General features: G+C 42.5%; 2 protein-coding genes across 13 annotated transcripts in view; one reads left to right on the forward strand and one right to left on the reverse strand.

The window, feature by feature from the left end:
- Nucleotides 1–25,671, forward strand: FUBP1 (far upstream element binding protein 1). 7 transcript variants are annotated; one of them, XM_074221104.1, is made up of 22 exons: nt 2–235; nt 4,268–4,358; nt 5,028–5,090; nt 5,934–5,972; nt 6,671–6,710; nt 7,162–7,211; nt 7,306–7,377; nt 7,488–7,545; nt 8,170–8,332; nt 8,411–8,509; nt 8,613–8,714; nt 9,150–9,252; nt 9,333–9,433; nt 9,706–9,847; nt 10,327–10,487; nt 13,372–13,523; nt 13,618–13,697; nt 15,527–15,655; nt 16,514–16,588; nt 20,150–20,209; nt 20,293–20,438; nt 20,786–25,670. In XM_074221104.1, the coding sequence occupies exons 1-22, from the start codon at nt 125–127 to the stop codon at nt 20,792–20,794; spliced, it is 2,046 nt and encodes a 681-aa protein (XP_074077205.1). In that variant the 5' UTR covers nt 2–124; the 3' UTR covers nt 20,795–25,670. The 7 variants fall into 7 exon arrangements, with proteins under 7 accessions (XP_074077200.1, XP_074077205.1, XP_074077203.1 ...); XM_074221102.1 differs by having other exon boundaries at nt 22,798–25,665; XM_074221099.1 differs by having other exon boundaries at nt 1–235; nt 20,293–25,671.
- Nucleotides 16,496–27,281, reverse strand: part of NEXN (nexilin F-actin binding protein) — a 54,670-nt gene continuing 43,884 nt past the window's right edge. For 2 of the 6 annotated variants that reach the window (XM_074221111.1, XM_074221107.1), the window contains 2 exons: nt 26,824–27,181; nt 16,496–17,039 (listed from right to left, as the gene is read on the reverse strand). In XM_074221111.1, the coding sequence (XP_074077212.1) occupies nt 17,017–17,039; nt 26,824–27,181 (381 nt within the window). In that variant the 3' untranslated portion in view covers nt 16,496–17,016. Of the gene's footprint in view, nt 17,040–22,404; nt 27,182–27,281 lie in introns of those variants that run through there. The other 4 variants (XM_074221113.1, XM_074221109.1, XM_074221110.1 and 1 more) reach the window with 3 other exon arrangements.

Below are 27,281 nucleotides of genomic sequence, written 5' to 3' on the forward strand. Positions count from 1 at the left end.
CCCCCTGCGCGGCACCATGGTCGCGCAAGAATGTGATCCGGTCCCGCCGGCCGCCATTTTCTTTCTTTCTTAGCAGCGCGCTGGCAGAGCGGCTCGGCGGGCGCGGCGGCTCGGCGGCGGGGCCATGGCAGACTACTCGACGGTCCCTCCTCCGGCCTCGGGCTCGGGCGGCGGCGGCGGCGGCGGCGGCGGCGTCAACGACGCCTTTAAGGACGCGCTGCAGCGAGCGCGGCAGGTAGGGGCGGGCCGGGGGCGTGGGGCGCGGGGCCGCGCGGCCGGGCCGGGCCCGGGGGGCCGGGAGGGGCCGCCGCCCCGAGGCCCGGCCGCGCGCGCCGGCCCCGCTCCCCGCGGCCCGGCCCCCGGCGCCCGCCTCCAAACGGCCCGGGGCCCGGGCCGAGGCCCGGCGGCGGGAGGCGGGCCCGGGGGGCGGGGGGCAGGGCACGTGCTCGAACGGAAGGGGCCCCCGGGCGCGGGGCCCGCGCCCCCCGGCGCTCGTGGCCCGGCCCGGCCGGACCCGGGGAAGGCGGGCCCCGCGAGGCCGGGGCGCCCGCCGGGGCTTTAAAAGGCCGGCGGGCCCCGATCCGGCCCCCGGCCTGGGGGGCTCTGGAACGCGTCGCCCCTCGGCGGCGGCCCGAGCCGAGAAGCCAAAACGGGCCTTTAAAGCCGCCTGGCGCGGCCCCGCGCTCGGGGAGCCTTTGTGCTTCTGGGGAGCCCGGGCTCCAGTGACTTGGCCAAGGTCGCCCGGCCAAGTAAGTAGCAGGCGCCTGGGGCCGAGTTTGAACTCGGGCCCGACCCCCCCCCCCCCCGGGAGAGCCCACTGGGCCGTGAACTTGCCCGGGCTGCCTGGTTCACACTGAGCCTCTGGAAGTGTGCTCTGCCGCGAACTCCAAGCACGCGGGAAGTTCATGCCAGGCACACTGACGTGGGCTGGGAACAAAAGAGCATTTCCCCTACGGGAACATTTCCAAGATGGGGGTAAAAACAGTATTCTAAAAGGCAGTAGAATTGGGATAAGACAAATCTCAAGGGGAAACATTCACATCAAATATCTCCGACAGGGTTCTGAAATTGAACATCTGGAGGAAATCACGTGTAGAAAGCTGTTCCCCAAAAGTTTAAGGGCCCTGAACGAACAATTCCTCCCCCCAGATCTGTATAGCCTATCGTTAATAAAAATGCCCACCTGGCCAACTGAAGCATCCAGCAAATTGACAAATGTGCAAGAGATGGAAACAGGCCTCTTTGAAGTCTCCAGAAAGATCTGGACTGGTCCGGTCATTCTCAAAAACAATTTGGAATTTTGTTCACCCCACAGAAAATGAGCAAATTTTTATTGAGCATTTCTGTGCTGGGCAACGAGGTGGAGTCAGGAAAACTTGAGTTCAAATCCAGCCTCAGACATCTGGGCAAGTCACTTCACCTTATCTGCCCTGGCATCGCCTCTAAAGAAATCCCCAAAAGGGTGGCAAAGAATTGGATTGAGCTGAAATGAGAAATCATTCAAGTGCTAATTGTCTCAAAAGAGGCAAGACAGTTCTGACCCTCAAGTTTACTCCTTAATGAGAGAGAGAGAACTCATTAATCAATACAAAGCAAGCTCAGTTCAGAACAACCAGGAAATCCTTAACAAAGAAAATGAACTGGAATGCAAAGGGCTTGAGGAAGGCTTCCTGTTGAAGGTGGGATTATCATTGAAACTTGAAGGAAGCCAAACCAGAGCCAAGGAAGGACAGCCCTGGCCTTGGATCCCAGGACCTGGAATTTGTGTGTCCCCTCCCCATCAGACGGGGGGAGCAACCATCCTGGCTGTGTCATTTGGTGTGAAAGGGCTCCAGAGAAACAGACGAGGTAGCACGCTTCCCCCCAAGCACTCCAGTCACAAAGATTTGCTTTGAATCACTCAGGAAAACTAGCCAGCACCCCGACAGTGCATGCACAGAGGAAGTGGAGTTTGTGTATAGTATCCTAATTTCCTTCTAGGGGCTTTGCTTAACCTAACCGTTATGATCACAGGAGGTTTGCTTTTTATGAGATACTTCTGTTCTTTGCTTTTTTACATTTTGTCCTCATCGATAGGTTTGTCTTGGCAGGCCTTTCCCTTGGGCTTCTCTCAGTTCATGTTTCTTAATAGCACATGAATATTCCTTTGGCAGTTTGGTTAGCCATCTCCAGTAGAGAAGGCTCACATCACAACTTGGCTTAAAATTTTCTGCTAATAAAAAAGGAATTGTCAACATTTTGGTAGCAGTGTTGCACACAGTTGTTATCTTGCTTGATTTTTCTTCATCTTGAATTTTTTTGATATAGGGCTGACTAACAAGGAAATATATTTTGTAAGTAAAGATGAAGATTTTTTAAAGTGATAAATAGAAAATTTTTATAATTTTCAGTGATTTAAGAAGTTTTGGTAAAACCACAATTGACTGGTGTTGTCCCCCCCCCAGAAGAAGTTAGGTCTTATCTCAAGGTCATATTCTACATCAGTTGTAAATTCCCAAATCTAGAAGGAAATTGAAATTTGTACTTGAAGGGCATAAAGGTAATGAGGTGGCCTGGTCATATAGCAGGAACAGACAGTATTAGCGCTCACAAAGTAATGAGGGAAATCTCTAGAAAATTCTTTTGGAAAGGCATAAACAAAAAGTGGACAAGATGAAAGCTAAGAAAGCCACATGAGAGTAGTCTGCATTGACTGATGGGCAAGAAGTGGACTAGGTGAGTCTAGTCAGTAGGGGAGGGATCAGCTGCCCCTCTGATTCTGAAGAAGACCCAATGAGCCCAGGACTAGGAAGACCATCTGTGTGACCTTCAATGAGGAGCTCATCCTCACTGAGGCCCAGTTCTCTGCCAAGCTGAGATAGGTCCCACTAGTTTGGGCTAGTGACCGATGATTGCAGCTTCAAACAAAGAATTGAGGCAGCAGATCCTGAAGTCCTCCATCTCATTTTCACTTCTTGGTCAGACCAGAAGAGACTCCCAAGTTCTGGTTCTAGGACTCTGTGGCCTCAAGTTATACATCAGTCATGTAGATGTGCCAGATACCTCCACTGCCTCAAATCTGAGAGTCATGTCAAGGAAGAGGAGGAAAATACATGGGGATGGCCCTGGTCCTGGAAGAGAAGGAGCTAGCCTTGGCCAGAACTTCAGAGAAGATGGCTCTGGGGTCTTTGAGAGCAATGTTGAAGTCTCAGGCATGACTCTGCTAGGAGTGGGCCAGTCATTCTGTAAAGCCCTGGACCTAGATTGTTTATATCAAAATACAGGTATTTAAGAAACAAAATTTGCCCAGGTGAAGAACTTTTTCATTAGATAAAACTGGGTTCACAAAGGGGACAATGGAGCAAAGCTGCTTTGAAGATGGGGGGCTGTGCAGGAGCCACTGGATAGTCAGAGGAGCCAAGACCTGATTCACTGAGATTAGCAGAGGCAGCTGACAGCTTTCCAGCGGTGTAGAAAATCAGTTGCTCGCTTGGAGTCCTTTTTTATTTAGCAAGTATGATCCTCTCCAGGATTTCCATGCAAGTCATCTGGGTTTCTTAGGCCTGCAACCAGCCATAGGAAGGAACGTGGTGGTGGAAAAAGCAGAGGGCAAGCAACTCTTCAGCTCTTCTCCTCTTTTCCTTGCCCACACTGTTCCCCTCCACTTCATACTGACCAAGTGAGCTTGGCAGATCCCTTACCCAAATCCCTCTGTAGTCTCCTAATTCAGCAAACCACACTCTAAAACCACTTGGATCAGAAAGTCCTCCAGGAGTCAGCCTCCTTTCCAAGGGCTTCAAGTCAAGGGCCCCCAGGGTCAACACCTTAAGCCCTCTTCTGCCCCTGCTCTGAATCCTTCTCAGGGCCCTCATTCCCTCTGGACTAGGAGTTTCCAAAGTAAAGTCAGCTTAGCCAGGCTGAGAGGAAGTCCTGACATTGATTCACTCATGGGTGAGATGTCCCAAAAATCAAGAACCCCTGGGTGAGGCTTTAGACTGGCAACCAGTTTCCAGCCAGATTGGCCCACCAATACCTTTCATCATTCCCTCAGGTCAGGGCAATCTGGTCTCCTCTCTGTTTTTTTCCCTCACATTCCTTAGAATCCCAGCCCCTTGCAGGGAGTCTGGCCTCCTGTCAGCCCTCCTGCCCTTCTTCGTGGCTGCTGCCCCTTTCTGAATCCCACATTTTGTTGTGGTCCTCCCAGCAACCAGGTTACTTGTCTATCTAGGTGGGGAAATGGTATTTTTTTAAAATAACTGCATGTTTTTTGCTGTTTTTCCTTCTAAAGATTGCAGCCAAAATTGGAGGTGATGCAGGCACATCACTGAATTCAAATGACTATGGTTATGGGGGACAAAAAAGACCTTTGGAGGATGGAGGTATGCTATTACCATTTTCTATATTTGCTGTTTTTCAAGTGCTTCCAAGTTTGCTCAATCACAGAAACCAACCAAATGATTTAATTTCAGAGAGTAAGAAGCTGCAGATGTGACCAGTTATGTTGACTGGGGAGTAAGGGGGGTGGCCCCCTTTCTTACTGAATTTAGGCAAAGTGGGTGACATTGCAGGCAGCAAACAAGTGGAGTCACTTAGTCCAATAGCTGCTCTGAAGCTTATTCTAAAGCTGTTCAGTCAGGAAGCTGTCCTTGATCATTAGGGTCCCAGCCCCATCGCTACTGTTTGATGTCTGTGGGGTTTCTTTTGGTTTAATTTAAAAGTTAGACTGGGTGTTGGTAATCAGAGCATCTCATTGGTGAGAAGCTTGCAAGGTCTAGAAGGCCCCTAATGTGGTTTGCTAGGTTGATATGTGAACTTTGGCAATTTTCTTTTGCATTTTTTTAACTTACCTTTCTTTGTTTTTCTGTTTTTTTTTTTTTGAAGAGGATGGTAACAGCCTACAGAATGTATCCCTAGCCTTTGACCAGGAGTGTTTGTTTCCATACATAACAATGTTTTTTTCCTTAAGAGTGAGGTTTTGAATCTACAGAAATCAAGCTAATGATGCTTCAGATGATATATGTAATGTATTCTTTTTATCTCACGTGTAGATGGCTCTTGGACAAGTCCGAGCAGTACAACACACTGGGAGGGAATGCCCTCTCCTTTTAAAGGCAGGACTTTTTATTTATTACCTGTGTTTAGTGTGTAAACGTGAAACGGGTCCTCAAAATGGACCCCGTAGACATTTCTTGGATTCTGTGTCTTGAGTTTTTGCTGCACATCATTACAATATTTCATCAGCTGAACTTGAATATGGGGTGGGAAGAAACACTGAAGGCTTATTTCCTGGTATCGAATGTCTATTTTAAAATATTCATTGCATTTGTTGCCTAAAGAACTGGAGGAGAAGGAGGGGATTTATATGCTGGTAATATTTGACAGTCCAGACTGAGGCTGCATCGCAATGTGATTTTTTTTTTCTTTGCCTACCTTTGTCATTGTTGGATAGACTGGACTGTAATGTCCGTCTTTTTCCACATTTTAAGAAAGTTTTCTAAATTTTTAGTTCCTACTGTGGAAGCATCATTAGCCCCTTAACACTTCATTCTTTACCTAGCAATTGAGCTAAATACTGTTCTTGAGAACTTAGCAAACATGAAGGTCTGTGATTGAATGTCCATAGATTAAAGTTGGTTTTGGGGTTTGTTTGTTTTTTTTTAATCTTTGTGACTCCTTAAGAACAAAGAAGAAAAAAAATCTAATTTTTCTAGACTACTAACAATTTGGGGTTGGTGGCTTTTTGTGTAGTTTCCCTTTTTTCTTTGTTTTTTTATTTTTAAGTTTTGGTTCAAATGTCAGGCTAAAGTACATCCCTGAAAATTCAATAAAATATGAGCATTGAGGTATGGTGTTTCTTTTTTTAAAAAAAAATGCTCCAGTTAACATGGGACAACCACTAGTTTAAAGCTATCTTGAGCTTCTGGACCAACATTTAAAACTTCTTCATTTTCCAGATCAGCCAGATGCTAAGAAGGTTGCTCCACAGAATGATGGTGAGTATTCTGGTTTCATTTGGGGAGAAAGGATTTGTGATTGTATGCAGCCAAGATGATTTAGATGAGATAGTGGGGACTATTTCTTGCTTCCATCTGCTGTGATTTAGGGCTTTTTCTCTGCACATCCTTCTCAGTTTCTTCCAACACAATTTCCATGGTCATTTCTTCATTTCCAGTCAGTGATAGTCAACAGAAGCTGTTGGGTCTGGCATCAAAATTCTTGGTTAAGATCCCTGTTCATAGGCTTAGGGACCTTAACCAGGCACTAGTCAATTCTGTAGGAGGGCTTCTGGTTTTGGAGTGATGCTCCACAACATGACAGGTCCTTGACTTTTCAGTTACCTCCATCTCAAAGGTCAGCTGTGTGAGGAGGGAGGGAGGTGGTTAAATCATGCATGAGGAGTGAAAATCATTCACTCAGTTCTTAAACTTGAAGTGTTCACCTTTAAAAAAAATGTTCACACATTGATTCTTCTGCCCCACCCCAGACTCCATCACACAGCTGAAAAGACCAGAGAATTGAAAATAAACCTCTTGAGATTATCACCCTCTCACTTTTAACTGACTTTTTGGAATGGGTCATCTTGGCTTTTTTAAGTGAAATGTAATGATCTTAGGAAGACTTAACAGGGAAGTTCAATGTGAAGGTTTATGTGAGAAAAGCCCTGACAGTTGCAAATATTCATTCTTTTCAGCCTTTGGATCCCAGTTACCACCAATGCATCAACAACAAAGGTAGACATGTACAGTTTTCTTTTTGCACATTCTCAATTTAAATATTGGTGGATACATGGTAAAAATGGAAGGTTTGGGGGGAGGGTGCTGAAATGCATTTAAGCTGTGTTGAATATGAGCATGATTTGGGTGTATAGTTGGCCAGCTTAGAGGAAGTTAACAGAAGCATAACTATTGACATGGTTTAGCATATAAGGTAAATCAGTTGATGGGGGGGGTGTGTTTGTTCCTTGGGGTTCGTTTGTTTTTACCTTCTTTAAAAACTTTTCAGTGGAGGTTTTTGTGTGCTTGTAGGAGGGAACTAATTCTCTCCATAAATATACTGAAAGCTCCTGAAGTCATGGGAGTTAATGCCCAGAGCCCAGATGACCTGAGGTCATTTGGAATACTATCTAATCTTTATTTTGCTAGAGAAAAACATAACTTAGCTTCTTTCCTTCCTTCAAACTAGATCAGTCATGACAGAAGAATACAAAGTTCCAGATGGAATGGTTGGATTCAGTAAGTGATGTTAAGAAGTTGGAAGTAGTGAAATAAAACTTTTTGTCCCTTATTTTCCTGGATTCTTCAACCACTGATTTTCTGTTTTTATTAGTAATTGGCAGAGGAGGTGAACAGATCTCACGCATACAACAGGAGTCTGGATGCAAAATACAGATTGCTCCTGGTGAGAGAACTTTCTCTTCCTTTGTTTTTGTTTTTGCTTACTAGTGACTCGCTCTAGCCACTTGGACCGTTTTCATATATGATTCTTGGTTTTTTTTCTCTCTGTTTCAGACAGTGGTGGCCTACCTGAAAGGTCTTGCATGTTAACTGGAACTCCTGAATCTGTTCAGTGAGTATACTAGGGGCTGGCTGGTGGGCCCTTCACTTTGGAAAGAATCGTAGAACTTGGGGATCTCAAAAGGATCCTTCTAGCCACTTTGTCCCCTACCTACACCCCTATCCCCCAGCTTAAATAAAGACTCCTCAAATTATGTTCAGATGTGGTGCTGGAGAGCCAGGGAATTTTCAATCAAGTCTATCTAATAGGTTCTGTTAACCTAAATTTGCCAAATCAAATGCTATTCTTGGAACAGACTTTAAAAGAAAAGAAGAAAACCAGCATTTAGGGAAAAACTACTTTGTGGCAGGCCGACCCTGGACTAACAAATCAGGTTTCATTTGATTCTCCCAAAGAACTTGAGACCAGATGGTTTTAAGTGACTGACCCAGGGTCAAATACCTTCAGGCCCATCCCTGGGCCACCTGGCTACCATGTGTTCCCATGTGTTAAGAATTAGTGGAAACTGCCTTAATCTGTTAGGGGAGAAAAGACTTAGAGCTATGGTGGTAAGCTTTGATGGTCATTGGAAACATTGTGTCTTATTTTCTGGTCATGTGATTTAGCAACTTCTCTCTGGACAGACTTTTGATTGTGTTCCTGCTTTTACCCCCCCCCCCCCCCCCCCCCCCCCAGGTCAGCTAAGCGGTTACTTGACCAGATTGTTGAAAAAGGAAGACCAGCCCCTGGCTTTCATCATGGGGATGGACCGGGCAATGCAGTTCAAGAAATCATGATCCCGGCCAGCAAGGCTGGGTTAGTTATTGGAAAAGGCGGAGAGACTATTAAACAGCTTCAGGTACTGAGACTGGGAAACCTTGACTGTTATGAATCTTTGCTCATTTGCCTTTGTGACATAATACTTTGTGTGACCTAGGAGCGAGCTGGGGTTAAAATGGTGATGATTCAGGATGGCCCCCAAAACACTGGTGCTGACAAGCCTCTGAGGATCACAGGAGATCCTTACAAAGTCCAAGTAGGTGTTACTGTGTTTCTTGGGAGTGGGGAAGGAGTAATGGTTGTGCAATTTGAGCCTTCTTTGACCTATCAAATGGGCATGTTTTATCTTTCTTTTTTAGCAAGCCAAGGAAATGGTCTTGGAATTAATCCGTGATCAAGGTGGTTTCAGAGAGGTGCGCAATGAATATGGGTCAAGAATAGGAGGAAACGAAGGCATAGATGTGAGTATCATTGCTGAGACCACTTGGAAAAAACTTAAGTGTGTCCTGCCCCTCTCTCCCCTCCCTTCACTTTGCAAGGGCAAAGCAAATGAATGGTGAGTGACTGACACAGGTCACAAAGGTTAGAGATAGGACATTGCACCCCAGGTTTTCTAATTCAGAAGCAACTGCTCTTTGCAGGCTTTTTTCTTCAAAGACCTTTTAAAAAGCTGTCTGCCATATTGGGAAAACCTAGGGTTCTGATGGATTTTATTTTCCTGATAAAATAGGAATAAGTTCTTTAATTTACACCTGGAGTCAGACTTTTACTTTCCATTTCGTCACCTCAGGGAGGTTTGGGGGCTGCTGCTCCCCTTTCCTTCAAAAGTGTCTTGACATGTTTTTGTGTTTAAAAAGTTGACTGTTTTTATTCTAAACTCTGTTGCCTCTCACCAGGTCCCCATACCAAGATTTGCTGTGGGAATTGTGATCGGCAGAAATGGTGAGATGATCAAAAAGATACAGAATGATGCTGGTGTTCGGATCCAGTTCAAACCAGGTGAGCACCTACACTTGAATCTTAGATCTCTCCCTCCTATTTGGTGCATTTAAGATGACCCAGGTACCTGCTTTTTGCAGATGATGGGACGACCCCTGATCGAATAGCACAGATCACTGGCCCACCCGACAGATGTCAACACGCAGCAGAGATTATCACTGACCTCCTCCGAAGTGTTCAGGTTGGATTATTCAAAATATTCTGGACATTTTGACAACAAATTTGAATGGAGACTCTTCCATCGTCAGTGTGTTTGTTGGGGTAAATTGAGAGTTTCCAAAGAATGAGCTCTCCTGGGCTTGCTGCTCTCTGCTGTCCCTTGTCATGCTCTCCTTCTGAAGGCTCTATGGATGCTTTGTCTCCATGAACCCAAGGGAGGGGGCTTTCAGACTGGCACTTTGGTACTGGAGTGGGGTTCCAGGGTTTGGGCACTGACTTGTCATTTTTCCTTAGGCTGGTAACCCTGGTGGACCAGGACCTGGTGGTCGAGGCAGAGGCAGAGGCCAAGGCAGCTGGAGCATGGGGCCACCTGGCGGGCTTCAGGAATTTAATTTTATTGTTCCAACTGGGAAAACTGGATTAATCATAGGAAAAGGCAAGATGCTCTGCATTCTCCTAGCCACCAATGAGTAGCCAGAGTCTGTGAGCTGGCCCCCTGGGAGTGAGATCCTTGAGCAGGGTGGGCAAGACATGTGCCAACTTTGTAGAGATGTAGAAATTTGATAGTGTAGTGGTTTTGCCTAAACCTAAAATAGGATGAAACGAATTTCAAGTGTTAAAAATCAGATTGCTTTACTAGAGCACTGAGTTCAAACCAGAAGTTTTCCTGAGTTTTATAGCCTTTCTACCTTAAAAAAAACATTTGAAAATGATCCAATCTGTGGTACTTTTGTGGAGCTTAAGATACATCTCAGATCCCATATTTTATCGCGTTAAGTGGAAAGTGATGTCTGAATACTTGCAAATGACATAAAGAATTGGGAAAGGGTTCTCCCCCACCCCACCACCACCACTACCACAAATGGCCTTTGAAATGAGGAAGAAAACCAGCCAGCCAAGCAATTTGTATTTCAGGTGGAGAAACTATAAAAAGCATAAGCCAACAGTCTGGTGCTAGAATAGAACTTCAGAGAAACCCTCCACCAAATGCAGACCCTAACATGAAGTTATTTACAATACGGGGAACTCCACAGCAGATCGATTATGCACGGCAGCTCATAGAGGAGAAGATTGGTGTGAGTATGCCTGGGGCTACTGTGGGTGAATGGAGAACACTGGGGTTCCACAGCCTGGAGCCCATGCTGATGGAGATGGGAACAGGGTCTTCAGCACTTGTGAATGCCCTAAAGCTTCCTCCTTCTGTCTTGAAATTTGGAGCTTGAGTCAGACTTTGTCATATTCCTGATCTTTATTTTTTTCTTTTTGATTAAAATGGTTTTTTATTAAGATGTCTTAACAAAATGGCACACATCTGGTGGTGGGAGAAAGGGGCAGGGGAAATTCCAAAATACAAGCTTGTTTATGCAGTTTGAAAGGCTTTTGTTTCTACCCCTTCATGCTAATCATAAGCTGAGGTGACAAATCTAATTGATACATTGGATCCTATACATTTCCCCTGCCCTGCTCATCATACTAATGAGCAAAAACAGTTAGATCTTGAGCATGAGCAAAGGAGAAGGTCAAGTCTCCTCCAGGAAAGCAGGTGGGGCAATCTCATCAGTTTTTGATCAGATTTGAGGTCACCTGCCCATAAGGCAACAATAGGCAGAGCTCCATCCCTGTAATGGAAACTTAGAATCCTCCCTTCACATTCTTGTAGAACCCAAACACAGCACATTTTCCTTGAAATTTCCCCCTTGTATAATAAAAATTTGGGTTCGTGATTTCTTTCTTAAATCACAATCCTTGTTACTGACGTAACTACTGACTTTTCTTCTATCAAGATTTTTACTTCCTTGTTATTAGAGACATGGACCCATCCTATTTTCTAGGTTTGTGCGGGAGCACATGTCAACTTTCTGATGTCTTTTGCTACTTGCCTGTTGACATCTATCTTGATACATTCAAATCAACAGATTTGTTGGCATGGCTTAGCAAGTCAGCAAATGGAGGCCCTAGCTGTCTAATTGGTTATTTTTCACTACAGCTTAGAATCTAATCAGAATATAAATTATGGTTCCATAGCTCCAGCTCCCATCCAGACCATTAAGTGTACATCACAGTTTCTTGACCAACCCTTTGGACAATTGGGTGTAGGCAGTAATCCCACAAATCCAGTCCTTGTTTCAAAGATAGTAAATATGTGGATCTCCATAGGCAGGACTCTTCCCAAACCCCAGGGCCAATCCTGTCCCTGCTAAATTTAGTCTTAAAACTGTAACAAGTACCAGTGGTCATTTGAGTGATGACCATTATTTTTACCTGAGGCTCAATTTCTTCCAACCCTATAGATAAGGTGGCCAGTCTCTTCCCCATAGAGATAACAGAGAAAAAAGTCCTCCAACTTGACCAACTGCCTGTAAGCCCCCCTTCTCCTTGGTTTGTGGTCAGAACCTGAAGCATTTGACTGGTTGGTGAGCTGAGTGTACAGAGAGCTCTGCCACAGACATCTTCTTGGGGTGGGAGGGTGTACTCAGTAGCAGTTACTGGAAAGCAGAAAGGTATTAGGCTGTGAGAAGATAGAAAAAGTCTGAAGTTGATTCCCTGACCTTAGGGAGATGCTTCTCTGGGAATCCAATGCCAATCAAGAAACCTCAGAGTGGAAGGTAGAAAAGAGCTGGAAAGGGCCTAGCAACCAGCTATCAACCAAGGTTGGACTTGAACCTTAGCCTCTAAGGATGCTGACCTTTGAGGTTGATCTTGGGGGGGGGTACTTGTGAGGTTTTTATCAATTACTTTTTATAGAGAGTGATTTGGAATAGCCCATAATTGGAGCCATAAAGTTACAGCTTACTCTGTGTGTCTGTTGGGGAGTGACTGCCAGGTGTTTTGTTTTGGACCAGTTAAACAGAAGATGGATTGTTGGGTGGTTGGGCCATGAAACCTTTATAAGTCATTCTTGGGACTTCCTTAACAATTTGTAAAGTTATCAGTTTGTCGGTCTCTTCTAGGTATAAAATTAACACTAGAGGGCGAGATGCATCTGTAGAAAAAAAATATTATTAATTACTTTGAAATAAATACTTTCATTATTTCTTTGTCCTTTATACTCTGCATCAAGTCATATTGCTTGGTCTTTTGGGTGTTAACACTGGTGACCCCCAAGTGGAAATAGGTTAGGACCTCATAGGAAGCTTGGACAGGAAGAACACATCTCCCTTTGGGTGCTACCCACCACCTATACTGACCAGACTGGCCACTTGGAGATCCTGTCAGCACCTGTGGGTTCAGCAAATGTTTTCCAGATTATGCTTCATCTGGATGTCTCAGTATTGTCTCTGTTCTCTTTAACTCATAGACACATTCATTCTCTCACACATACATACAGACACACTCTTGGACATCTTCCCAGTCCTTCAGGCTCACCACAACTAAACTGTCTCTTTCCCCCACTACCCCCATGCCAATGACAGCAACTCTCCTTTCTGCCCCCACCCTGCTGGGGGGGGGGGGGGGGGCCTCTACCTGCCTCTAATCCTTTCTCCATTCTGACAAAAAAAGACCCACTATCAGCTCCAGGAGCTTATACAAAAAGACTCTGCCTAGTGTTAACAGAGCCCTTCATCACCTAGCCCAGCCTCTTCAGATCTCTCCTTTTTCACTTTTTAACATAAGACCATTTACAATTACACAGGCTGTATTTACATTACAATCCAGCTACATTGAGTGTTCTGTTCTCTGCTCCTCACCTCTTGGTTTCCTCCTCCTAGACTTAAGCTTTCCCACTCCCAAAACTCCTTTCCCTCTCAGATTCCCTTCTATAAGAGCTGGTATTGCAGAGTAGTGTTTTCCCTTTGTGTCTGCAGCTCTCAACACCGCATCTGATGCATGGTAGTCACATAATAAGTGTTTGTCTGATAATTGGTTCATTAGTGCTCAGTTTAGTTGGTCTTTTGTCTGTTCTACCTCTTGGGGGATTGAATTGTTATGTTACTTAAAATATGTTCTTTTGTTTCCCAGGGTCCAGTAAATCCTTTGGGTCCACCTGTTCCCCATGGACCTCATGGTGTTCCAGGCCCCCATGGACCTCCAGGACCTCCAGGACCTGGAAATCCAATGGGGCCTTACAATCCTGCACCTTATAATCCAGGACCACCAGGCCCTGCTCCTCAGTGAGTACTGGGCTCTTATTCTGGTGCTTTGACCCTCTTAGGAAGGTGGATTTGATGAGTTACCTTTCGTGTCTTTTTTTTTTTCCTTCTCCAGTGGTCCTCCAGCTCCGTATGCTCCCCAAGGCTGGGGAAATGCCTATCCCCATTGGCAGCAGCAGAACCCACCTGATCCAGGTGAAAGATGTAACAGTACTTCAAGCCTTTATGCTTGTTTTGGGGTGGAAGGGGTCAGGATGCAGTCTCACATCCAAGCACCCCCATGAAATGATAGAAGCTGTGTTTGTCCTTCCTATTGACTCTGCTCATGAGAGGCAGCCTGAGGTAGGAGCATTTGGAAGGTTCTGGGTCTGCCCTGTGGCTGAGGAGGAGTCTTCTTCACAAGGCCTCCAAGTCTTGTGTGTTGCCCAGGTGCTGAGATCTTTTCTAACCCAGGACAATAGGCCTGAAGTTTGACTTCTGTTTGGGCCTGACCACCTTCCTTTAGGGCATCACCTGCCACCTGGAGCCAAGTTGGCGATGATCTGGCACTCTGGAGGGATTCATTGGTCAGATCTGCTTCAGTAGGGAAGCCTTTGGGGAGAGTTTTAGGGTCTGTAGCCCTCCCATAAGAGTCCTTTGGATTCCCTTCTGTGCACATCTCCTTAATGGAGACACAGGTGATCAATAAAGAGCAATTATTGGTCTGGAAGATTTGGGTGTGTTGTGGCACAATGCGAGGCAATGCAACTCTGCTCCATCCAACCCTCCTGTTGCTTCAGCAGCAGCAGTCACATATCAACTGATAGTGAGCCATTGACCATAGGAGCAGCTATGGGGGAGGGTATGATTTCAGTGATTCACAAAATTTGATCATTGGTGTCTTGGACAGGATCAAAGGTTTGCTAGTTTTTCTTGGGTTCCTTAGTTGATCATCTTATGTAATATCTTCCAGTTTTATGAGAGATTTCTATATTTGCTCTTTACACTGGAAATGCATCATGTTTTTTTTTTCATAATTTGCTTTCTTCCCAAATAGTTGCATATTTGTTTCCTTGTGTTTCAGTTTTCAAAAATCTTTTTCCTTACAGTGTGTCAAACAGGGTTCAATCCTCCTGAAAATTCAATCTAGTTGCCTACTGATTTGTTCAGATTAGAGTTTTTCTTAAGCTTTGAGTTTTGAGAACTAGTCAGTACTTGAGGAAAATAAAATCTTAGAAAACTCCTAATTTCCCAGGGACAGCCGACTTGGATTGGGACCAGTTGGAATTGGGAGGGAGTTTTTCGTCAGGGAACCAGTCTCACAGCTCTCTTGTTTTACTTGCCAGGCCTTCTGATCCTCCAAACCAAGGCTTCCCTTCTTGATCCTCTCACCACCTTTAAACCGGCCCCATTTCCATGGGGCATGGGGTGAAGGACCCTCGAGCATTTAGCTTGCCCTTCAGGATCAACTACATAAATGGGCACATTCTCACCTCTGAACAGAGTTAGGGCTTCATATGTGACCAAACCAAAGCAGAGCACCACAGCATTGCCCATTGGCTAGAATTAAAGAGCATAAGAGCAACAAACACAATGACTTGATTGTTCATGAAATGCCATTTTTCACCCTCAGTAACTCTCTCCTCCATGTTGTCTTGGTGGAGCTGCTGGTTTGGGCCCAGCTGGACTCTGGTTATTTCCTAAGAATTGTCTTCAATTTTGTTCGGCCTTCCACCTCAGGAAGAGATCTTGTTGCCCAGTGGTGTCATTCATTCCCTCCAAAGGGTGACTTTGACCCAAGTTGTCAAGAAAATGACTATGGAGTGCGGTGCTGTTGTGGGTGCTCAGTGGCACCTTTCTCCTCCTCACCCCCTCCTCAAGCAGGCTTGAGTCCCATCCTTTCAGGGAAGGCAGTGGCTCTAGTCGGACATGACTTAGTTGTTCCTCCTGTCTCGTGGCGCCAGTTCCCTAGTGGGCTAATGTACAACATGTCATGCAGATCCTTTTCTTCACAGGTGAATCTCAAACTTGTGTTTTGATTCTAGCAAAAACAGGTACAGACCCCAATTCTGCAGCTTGGGCTGCTTATTATGCTCATTATTATCAGCAGCAAGCACAGCCACCCCCTGCAGCTCCAACAGGTGCACCAACTACAACCCAGACTAATGGACAAGGTAACAATTCCTTTATCCAAAGAAAAGCTTTTTTCACTCTAAACCAAAATTTCATGTTTTGAATTCATTTCGTTTTCATTGTGATTGGGTAGTGTGGAGCTCACTTGAAAAGGGTATAGTAGCTTTATTTAACTTTTGTCACTTGGCCTATCAAGCTCCTCTCTAAAATGATGGGGAAATGGGATATATAGACTGAACCGCCAACACAGACCAATCTTGGTTTACCAGTTTTCTGAAAATTATATGGAAACTATAACACTAAAAATATCTTGAACTTGTTTTTTCCAGTCTTTGATTTATATCAAGTATCATTGTATTGGTGTTAAACACATAAAAAAAATTTAGTCTGAATCTTGTTCCCATAGTTTGTTCTATAAACTGTTCTAAATTTACATTAAATCCTTTGTCAACTTATCTATCATTTTCTTGTAATTTTTAAAGTGTAGGAAAAAAATTCCAGTTATTTCAGTTATCTGGTTGTTTGGTTTTCAGACAAACAGGAATTTCTGTTCTGATGTCCTCTTTAGCCAAGACCTGCTGGCCTTCTCTGACTCTAAGAGCTGTAGCAGTCCTGAGGGGAAACCTGTGAATGGCCTAGGACCTCGTCACTCCTGCCTCTTACCATGGGCCACGCACGGGCTGCCAACTCCTACTATTTATATTGATGAGTCTAGTGGAAAAGACATTTTCATTGGGCAGCTAGAGTTAGTAATAGTTGCATGGTATTAAGTGAATCATTTTCATTTACAGTGTACTATCTTTTAAGACAAGTCATTTCTCATAATTTATAAGTGAAAGTATATTTGTGAAATGAAGCTTTTAAAACTGATTTTGAGATATGCTTTATTTTCAAATAAGGAGATCAGCAAAATCCAGCTCCAACTGGACAAGTTGATTATACCAAGGCTTGGGAAGAGTACTACAAGAAAATGGGTATGTTCTACTTTTATTTGTTGAACATCTTCATAGCTCTTCTAACCCCTTTAAGTTCCAGATGAGAGGATTAAGTGACTCTCTGGTCACTCAGCTAATCTCTTGTTCCTAGTCCATTGCTTTGTCTGTCTTTTATTTGTGGTGTGTGAGGGGAGGGCCCAGAGAGCTCTCATTGCATTGCCGCACGTTATGACCACCTCCAGCTGATTTGAAGCTTCCTCTCATGGCTTGTGAATGAGGAGGCAATTGGCTCAGTTGTATTTGGAAAGCAGGACATTCAGCTTTGGTTTTGCTTCTTAACTCTCCTGTCTGCCACATGTTCATAGTAGGGACGTTGTCCAGCCAGCGGTACAGTATCAAGTATCTGTATATGAGTAGGTGTAAAACTGACCCCTAAAAATGCAGAAATGTCTCCACTGTGTCACAAACTAGGTCCTTGGGTAATTTGCATCTATTAGGAGACAAGGAATTAGTTAGAATTTATTGATTTAAAACCTAACATTTTGCTACCAGGTAGTAATTTATTTTGAAGATACATCCTCCATTTTGTTCAGGAGCCCTAGATTCTTTTCTCCCCACCACCACAAGACATACTCAGCTGCATACATCCTCCTTAGGTCCAGAAAGCTCCTCCCCTCTAATCCTGCAAGAATAGGGTGCAAACAAGAAGTTTGCACTTTGAAGAATATGCCTGGGTTTTTTAAGAAGATGAAGGGGCAGTCCAGAAGACCTTCACATCCTTCAAAAAGTGATTTCATATAAATTAATTTATATACAGTCAATCACTAAAGATGAACTTGTGATGAGAAAATCCTCTATGGGAGCCTGTGCTTGAAATAGAGATTTTTTTTTTTGAGCACACATTTAATGGTGCTTTCTGGCTTGTGGCACACACTTGTCTGTACCCTCACCACAAGGTGCTTGGGGGAGGGGTCACCACTCAAGGAAGGATTCTTATTCATGCCAATGGGTCATCCACTGCACCACCACCATCACCCCAGCTTCCTGAAAAGAAAAATTTCATGCCTTCATCACCAAATCACTTGTAAGAGAAATGCCCATTCAAACAAGCCTGAAGACTGAGCCCCTGCTCTTAACCAGGCCAGGTGCCAGGCACGCTATAGTTCTATTCCTAGATCCTCTCCACAATTCTTCAAGGCAGGTGCTCTGGTAAACCCACTGGAACCTGAGGCAGGCAGAAAGGAAAGTCGGTCATAGCTGTGTTGGAACCCTGTGGCCCATGACAAAAGATGGGGGAAGCCTGGATGCATTTGGTGTGACTGGGCCGAATTATTTTGGAAAGCAATTTGAAATTTGGTTGATAGTGATTCAGGCGTCAGCCTGAGATTTCCCTCCACAGAGGTCACTCGTGATCTAGAAGGTCTCCTGGGTGAGTGCCCATCAATTGGGGAACAACTACATGGCAGGTGAGAAGTAGGTGTGGCTGTGATCCTGACATGTGGGGTGACTGGCAGAGGCAAAGAAGAGGAGGCTTTCAAGAATGTAACCAAAGGCATTGTGTCTTCAAGCCTGGTGGTCCCATCCCACACATTTTAGGGACTTGGCCAAGACAAGACCCCTGGATCCCTCATGTTGGAGCTGTTCCTGGAAGCATGTCCCTGCTTCTCATAGAAGAGACCAGCGATGATAACTGGCCTCCCTCCCTCCTCTGTCAGGGACCATCCAACAGCAGACTCAGGACTTGAATCGACCTTGCACAGCAACCCACTCACTCAAAGCACCTCTCTGTCTGCTGAGTTCAAGAGTGGGGAAGGGAAGACAACCCTCTAACTGAAGGAAACTGAGCATTAAGACCTGGCTGGCAGTGTCCTTTTATCCCATCATTGGTGGTGACCCAATCGTGATCCCAGGTTCATGGGATATTGGGGTTGGCAGTCAAACAACAGGTGCTTCGCAATTATTTAGACTTCTTCGGTGATGGATTCTTTTGATTTTTCATACGAAATTGGATTCTTTTTCCTTTGCTTCAGATGTTGCCTGGGTTTTCTTCCTGATTTGTGCTTTAATTAGCTATGCCTGCCTGTATTGTGTTTCACTATTTTCATGTCTTGGCCCCCTTTTGGGGAAGCTTTTGGAGAAGAGGAACAATGACTCTTAATTCTACCCAAGTTCCTAGCCATAGTATCACAGTCCCTGCTGAACATGGGGAATCTTTCAAATGATCCTCTTAAGACAAACTCAGAAGGTCTGTTGGGTCCCACTTTTATTGATTTCATATAAAAAGCTGGCCACAATCTGAATTGTCTATCAAGTCTATCATGCTAATTCTCTGAAGTGATGTTGGGGACTTTGTTATTGATTTTTTTAACCCTCTTCTAGCTTAGGTCTTCAAAATTTCTATTAAATTATTAAGAATTGAATCTGGGTCACCCAAATTTAAATTTCTGGCATCATGAAGAGGGAGACCCTTACTCACTGAGTGATAGAAATGATGAGCTCAGTGTGTACATTCGTGTTTGGGATATTCTAAATTGTAAAAAATAAAAAAGATGGTGACATTTAAGAATAATTGGTGAGCCTTCAAAGCAGCTTCATAAAGCGAAGTTTCTCCTTTGCTTTTCTGTCTTCAATGAACAATGTGTCTCTCAGGCAAATCAGACTTGGCCGTTGTATACTCGGGACTTGAGGTTAGACTTGAGCCTTGCAGAGAGTTATGAAGGGCTTTTCAGCCAGATCCCAAGGGTCCAAGGATTTCCTGAGGAGGTGGACATTGGAAAACTCCAGCTCCTTCAAGAGATGGGAAGGTGGGGTAGATGGGGCTTCTCCCTTTGCCTTTGCTCTGACCCTGTCCTCACAAACATGAGGCACCTGAAGGTACTTTCACCTTTGTGCCAACTTTCACCATATTATCCAACATCCTGGGGTTCCTTTTTAACACTTAAGTACTCTGAGCAAGGGAGGAGTATGCAAGAGCAGACTGAGATGAGATCTGGCCTGCTCAATTTAATCAAGTCATGGTTAAATCTTGATTAATATCCCATTGATCTTTGTCACGAGTAAAAGTGATAACTTTGTCTTCAGTTGCTTTTATATCCAAAAGGATGCCTGGAAAGTGCTACTGAAATGAGACTTCCTAAGGAAGCAAGGAAAATTTAATCTTGTAGAATTAACTTTAATGAGTTTACCCATTTGATATTTGTTTTTTTAGAAGTCACTGTTTCAAACCAGTTGATCTATTGGAGTCCTGGGCTTTCTTAAAGACTTAGGTACTGAGCTGAAGGAGCCAGTTTTGTCTTCTCCACACCTGAAGACACTTAGTTTTGAGATTATGTAATGTCATCTGTTGGGATTATGATCTCAACCTCCCTACCTGCCCCCATTTGCCAAAAGGACAGCAATACCTAGGTGTTACTTATCAGATGGATAGGAAGATCCAGGTTTTTTGCAGAGGGAGAGGATGGTGTATTCACCCTCAAGCTATTCCTCTGGCCCTGAATCCCACTTGAAAAGCCCAGGCCCTTCTCTCCTGTGTGCTTGTCTTTATAACCTGTTCTGACAGTGGATATCGTTCTGTATTAAAATATAGGGGGTTTTTTTTAGGTCAACAAGGGCAGACACAGGATTATTCAAAGGCTTGGGAGGAATATTACAAGAAGCAAGGTATTGTTTTTCTTAGAAACGAGATTCTTTCGCGCGTTTCACTTAGGTTACAGTAACGACGTTTCCCTTTTGTTTGTTCTTAGGTCAAGCCGTTCCTGCTCCGACTGGGGCCCCGCCAGGCGGCCAGCCTGACTACAGTGCAGCCTGGGCAGAATACTACCGGCAGCAGGCCGCGTACTATGCGCAGACCAGCCCCCAAGGGATGCCGCAGCACCCACCAGCCCCACAGGTAGAGTTGGCTCTTTGGTCTGTTTCTACTTCTCTGCATGTCTGCCGCTTGGGTCACTTGGAGTGGATATGCCTCTGGATTTTTTTCCTGGCAAACTTGACCTTTAAATGTAGTAATGTGGCGTGTCTTAGAGCTCTCTCTGGCATCTGAGTGCTGAATCTCTCCACATTCCTTGCCTTTGGATTTAAAAAAAAATTTTCTCCCCCCAGGGTATTGAAATCATGCAGAAGCCACCACCATTTATATTAACCAATTTTTCTTTCTTAAAGGATTCACTCCTGAGTTAACTTGATTTAAAGGATTTTCTTTAACTTTTTGTGTATCTCTTATGTATCTCTTCTGCACAGGGCCAATAATAAGAAGTGGACAAAACAGTATTTGCTTCATTGTGTGGGGGAAAAAAACCTTTGTTAAATGTATGGATGCAGACGCCTTGATGAAGATCTTAATTTTGTTTTGGTTTAAAAAAATAGTGTTTTTTGAAAATGTACAAAATATCTATCACTACTGATAGGAGGTAATATTTCTGTGTAGAAATGAACATTGGTTTGTTTTTAGTACCTTAGTGTAGATGTACACATTCCAGCAAATGTATTTGCAACTATTATGTGGTCAATGCTTTGTGATATAAATGTACTTTTTCAATGTATACTTTCACTTTTAAAATGCCTGTTTTGTGCTTTACAATAAATAATATGAAACCTCCTGTGTCGGTAAGTTGGATATGTGGGTATTTCAAGGATTCGGAATTGCTTAGCAGTGATGGATTAAGATACAGGTACACAAAGAGAAGCTTTCCCCATGAAATCTTAATAGAGCTTTGAAACGGAAGTCACTGGCATGTTCTTTTTTCCCCTTTGCAGTTTAGTGGTAGTTGGAGGATCTTTCCCACTTGGTCTAGATGACTGTTGGGCACAAGTAATCTGGAGATCTCGGTTTTCCTTCTGTTGGACTTTTAAGAATTGCATGTGTAGGATGACCTTCCAGCATTTCCTTTAACCCCTGACCACTGTTTCAGGCCTGGGCCGCTGCTATAAACAACAGTTAACCTTTCTGTTCTTAATCTGATAATGCCTTGGTTACCAAGACTGTTTGAGCTTAAATGATTTTCAACATTTTTCAGAGAGCAGATATGAACTAGCATTTTTCTTTGTAAAGCCTGTCTTCTGAGGATGCCTTGTAGGTAGCATATAACTGCTTCTATCATTGAAACCTGAGGTTAGAGCCATTTTTTTTTTTGAAGTATGGATAAGCTTTGTTTTGTAAATGCACAAGTCCAATCATTGAACCAACTAATATTTTGATGTACTTGAATCCTTTTCTTACTCTTTAACATTTGTGCTGCAATTCTGATATTTGGTTGAAATCCGTTGTTTTGCTCTTTGCATATTTGTTGGCTCTTTGCATATTAATCTATTAGACAACATGCAAATACGGTCTGTCTTGCCATTGTCTGTTGAAGCGCAGGTTTGAACCATCCAGTATAGGACTAGCTCTGTAGGGGTGAGGAGGCCGGGGCTGTCTGTCTGTCATCCTTGATTGTGTTCCTTCAAGGAGCATGGCACTGTAAGTACATGAGTATGACAAATGGCTGTCAAATGTTCCACATAATGCAAATGTCGTACCTTGTGTGATATTATGTTGGAATACAGTGCTGAGAGCTTGGGGGATCCTAACTGCCTCTTTATTGGAAAAGCAGATGCCATAGGCTGTATATCTCTATCTCTAACTATGACTATATATCGATATCATTTTTTTTTAATGTGAGCTTAATGGGTAAGTATTTATGAAATGCTTAGTTGTAGCTAAACAAAACTAATATTGACAAAGTGAATATAGTATTTTCCTCTGGTGCTCCTGAGGTATAGATTGTTTAAGTATGAAAAATGCATATCTTGTATATTAAACTCCAAAAATTGGAAACTGTTTAGCCAGACAGAAATTTTCCGTTTGTTTGCAAATAATAAGCAATATGAATGCTCCTTTGACACCAGCCCTTCACTGGGGAGGGAGGCCCATTGGTGGTTTTGAGACCTATTTGAAAGGAAAGGACAGGATGTAGGGATGTCAGTGCGAGGCTACTCCTCGTTCCATTGGGGTTGCCAGATGAGCAGTGACCGCCCTCCCACCTGCCAGTCCAGACCAGGAAGACAGACTGACAGTTGTAGTTGAGATCCTTGTCCCGAGTTAGGGAGCTCATGGCTGCAGAGAGGGATCACGACCCTGTCTGCTAGCGAGAGCAGTGGCGGTACATTGGTTTATCAGTCCTAAGTCACAAAATGGAGGCTGTTGATTTTGATTCATTTAAAGTTTAAAATCGTTCTTAATTGCAAACAGTGCAATTATTTATACTTCACAGTGCCTTCCCAGACCTTCCACCTTAGGTTCTGCTCCAAAAAGCAACAGGTAAGCACAACCTAAGGAAATCTATAAATAAATATTTCAGTACATTAATGTTGTCCCTGTGAGATTTTTGTGGTTGTGTATTCAAAAGCAATCTGCTGCTGCTTTCCCACAATGTATTTCTGTTATTCATGGTTCCATTTCAGTGGAAAAGTTTGTAAGTTCAAACAACCGTTGACATTTCTGGGTAAATGTTTTTTGTTTCTTTTTTTTTTTGTTTGATTTTAATTTTAATTTTAAGATGAGTGGATTGCTACAATAATCGAGTTATAGCCAAATCATTTTATTAACCTTTTCCTTGAATATAGAAGATTGTTACCATTAAGAGAGCACAGTTAAATTTTTCAAGATGCAGGAAATAATATTTGGTCAGAAACTTCAACAGCCTTCACATGTTTATAATGATAATTGACAGGACATTTTCCCTGCCTTCCAAAGTTAATATTGATCCTTTGTTTCTAACTATTGAAGCTTAATAATTCAGTAAAAAGTTATAATGGGTCAGAATTTTAGTGTGATTTTAGATCATTTAGTTGCCATAATTATACACAGAGAAATGATTTCATTTATATAATACTGGCAGTGTGTTTTTTTAATAATAGGCATATATATATGCATCATTGAAATGTTAACTGTATAGCAAATATCCTTTCATAATCTGTATAGAAATCAGTAATTTTCTGATCTGTAATAATTTGATGCTGCATTTTTAAATATATATAATTTTGAGTGGGTTTTTTTGTTTTTTCATTGTTTTGGTTTGGGGTTTTTTTCCTTGCCACTCTAAAAATGTTTGTGTGTTTTTAATAGATAAATTTTAACTGGTACAAAGTCTGTGGGGTTTTTGTTTTTTGTTTTTTGTTTGTTTGGTGTTTTTTGGTTCTTTTTTAAGTTAAGTTCTAAGTAGAAAAGCAGCATCATATCAAGTTTTTGTTTCTTCATTTTCTAAAATGTGCTGATCCTTTTCAAAAGTCCTGCTTCTCTCTCCATTTAAGATATATATTCAAAAGTACTGCCTTCATGTTCACACACAGTGCTGAAGATCCGCGAGTACCCAACCATAGCTCATAGACAAGGGCCCTGAGGTAGTTACTGCCCCAGAGAGGAAGGAGCTCTTGGGCTGTAGGCCAATGGCGAGCCGATGAGCATGGACCATAGAAGGGCTCGAGGTAGAAGGTAAAATGGGCAAAAACATGTATTCCCAGACAGAATGGAACCACTTGAATTTGCTATTCACTTGATCATAAATGTTCTATGAACTGTTAAATTTCTTGAATTATGTAGCTATTGCACCACCTTCTGTTTCCATTTGTTCTTTCTATTAGCAACCAAGGTCAGGTGTGTTAAGTTTTATAATATAAGAATTTCTTTAAAACTTGTGAGTCATCACATTTTACAAACTTTTAGCTTGAAATTTTATAGAAGAAAATAGACATAATGTTGATAGATATGCTCTTAGATGATGTGTTATATAGGGGCATTGTTTCTATGTCTTGAGAATTTTTTAAAATTCATGACCATAAGCTTTCACTGCTCTTACCAGCCAATATTTTTTAACAGTGATATAAATGGAAAGCAGAAAAGGTGAGCCAGCCTATTTGACTACAGTGGTGGCTAGAAGGTTTGAGGATAGGATGCTTAACCTAGAGTTGGAAACTTTATAGTATTTACCCCAAATATATACAGGGAATCTGTTTATTTTATTTTTCTCTTGGGTTACTTAGTGTAGCAGTACTTCAGTATTCTTTTAGAAATGAAAAGATAAGTAAATTTTATTGCTCAATGAAGTTTATGTTTAGAGATTGTAAACATCATGAAATTATTACTTAAGGGTTTTTTATGCTTAATTGGGAAGATTTGTGGTGGGGAATGACTCGGGAAAGTACATAGAAAAATTACAGAAGTCTTGTACAATTATTGATAACATTTGGTCTCTTTGGCAAGGATGCCAAAGAAATTGTGTTACTGAGGGGAAAATAGTAATATAGAGTTCTGATAGGTTATTTCATTATTATTTGCTGCCAATTCTCACTTTAATATGCTTTTTTTTTTCGAGGACTTCATTGAGTGCTTTAAAAAGCACTTGTTTTATATATTGTTAGAGTTTTCTTTCCACACTATATATAATTGTTCTGGGGGAGGTTGGGAATTGGGTGTGGGGACAAGGATTTATATATCAGCTTTCAAAAGGAAATCCGTTTTTAAGATTTTATATTATTTAGTTATCCCTATGAAACTCTTATATGTATTTCCGCATATATATATATATATATTTTTCTTATGCATGCTCGATGCATTTTCGTCCTGAGAAAAGTGTTCTCTACAGAAACTACCCGTGTGTTTACAGAAGATTGGCTTTAAAAGACTACTGTGATGGGAACAGTGTCTTAGGGAGATGCAGCTTGGACTTGGAGGTAAATTGAATGCTTTACAAAATGTGGTTTAGAGCTTGCTATCATGACATTTGTATGTAAGAAGGGTACACCATTACTGGAATTTTGTATCATTTATGGTTTTCTCAATAAATGTAACTGAGTGGACATGCTACAGCAGTGTTGGGTCTCTTTTTTTCTTTGAACATTTAATTCCCCAAATTTAGAGGTACTTTTGTACATTCTAGAGGGTTTGAACATAAATAATTAAGAAGGCTAAGTATGTTCAAGTCTCCACCTTTATCTTTGGTCTTCATCTGTTGATGTCATTTGTCATTTATTAAAAGTTTCCTCATTATAAAGAGGGAGTAAATCAAAAGGAGTTTATCCTCAAAATGTAAAAACTCCAAGAACTTATGTCTTCTAGCATATTATTACTTGAGAAAAAGCAGAGTTGTTTTAATAATACAGAATTCACTTTATTGTTATTTTTACATTGGAAAATAAAATTCTATCTTCCAAAAGGTTAAAATAAGAAAAGTTTGAATAAAGAATTATGAGTTAAAATTATTTACAAACTCATTCCAAAAGACCACAATCTAACCTACAAGTTTAACTTGAGATGTTTAAAGTTTGTTAAATAAAATTTCTCCTCTTTCCTCATCATGCCCAGAGCTTCTAAGGCTTTGGTTTACTCACTTTTACAGGCATTAGGGCTGTCTTTTTTAATCATTAAGTTATATTAACTGGTTGAAATGAACTTAGCAAATTTTCAGAAGCTTTTGTGGAATTATGGCGCCAATTTAGTATAATTTATTTGGATAAGATTAAGTTCTTTGTCTTAACTCGTTAATACTCAAAAGCCTCAGAATTTTATGATAGCAGTCAGTTTTACATTTAGGATTTGTAGTGTGCCCCTTTTTTATTTAAAAGGTTTTTGCCAAAATGTCTCCTACTGAAGGTCCTCAGAAACAGTTTGAATTTAATATTGTTGAAGAACGGTATCATAATCTTAAATCTGTTAACCTTCAAAGTTTTAAACCCTTAGTAGTAAGGCATAGCTGAATTATTCTAGTTTGGTGAGAAAGTTAACCTGCCATCCAGTGCTTTTTTTAATATACCTTGAGGCTTTATAAATAAGAGCATGTTCTCTGGTATTTTTTTTTCACTCCACTTTTGCTTCCATTTTGAATAGGCAAATAAAGTTTAATGTCAGTTCATCCTGCATAAAAAATAAGCATGACTTCTAGATCAGAAGGGTTCCATGTTGAAATTGGAAAATCTGAGTTTTGGATGCTTAGTGAAAGTTTTTTCCCCTCATTTTATTCAATCTTAACAGGTTTCCATGTTAAGCCTTTAAATAGCTTTAGGTAATAATTTTGAACAATATCTAGAATAGGTATGAGCCTGATAGCTTCTGGTTTCCTGTACTTGGCCCCTCCATAGAAAGAGATGGAAGCAGTAGGAAAGTTGAGGAGAAGGAAGGTTCCAGAAAAAGTAAAGCTAATAGTCATCAGCTAGAAGAGAAGAGAAGACCATTAGTGATTTGTTTGCTAAAAGAAAGGGAAAGAGCTCAGGAGCTTGGAGAGGGGGACAGAGTTAGCTCTTACTTTCAATGGTGAGGATACAGGTGCTGGCTGCAGTGCCCCTGCCGTTGGCTGCATGACACATGTACTCCCCTTCATCTTCAGGGAAGGTTTCTGGGAGATAAAGGCAGTACGTCTCTCCTCTCTCAATGTATTGGTAATCCTCCCCATCCTGTAGCCGTTCTCCTTCAAACCACCACGTGACTTCAGGCTTGGGGTCTCCAGTCACCTTCACTGTGAATCGCACTGGTTCACCATCTACAACAGTTGTGTTCTTTAGAGGCTTTTTAAACCATGGTGCTCCAGACCGAGCTTGTTCTCCATCTTCAAGTGTGGAGCCATTCATGGTGCCTCCTTCCTCATCCTCTTCCTCTTCTTTTTTCTGTTGTAAAATAGAGACACAAGGTAGGCTGGTGTTATTAAAAATACTATATCACAAAGATAGATATAGGAACCATTCACTTGGACCAATGGCTATAAAG

This window comes from Macrotis lagotis, chromosome 2 (genome assembly GCF_037893015.1).
Source record: "Macrotis lagotis isolate mMagLag1 chromosome 2, bilby.v1.9.chrom.fasta, whole genome shotgun sequence".
NCBI lineage: Eukaryota > Metazoa > Chordata > Mammalia > Peramelemorphia > Peramelidae > Macrotis > Macrotis lagotis.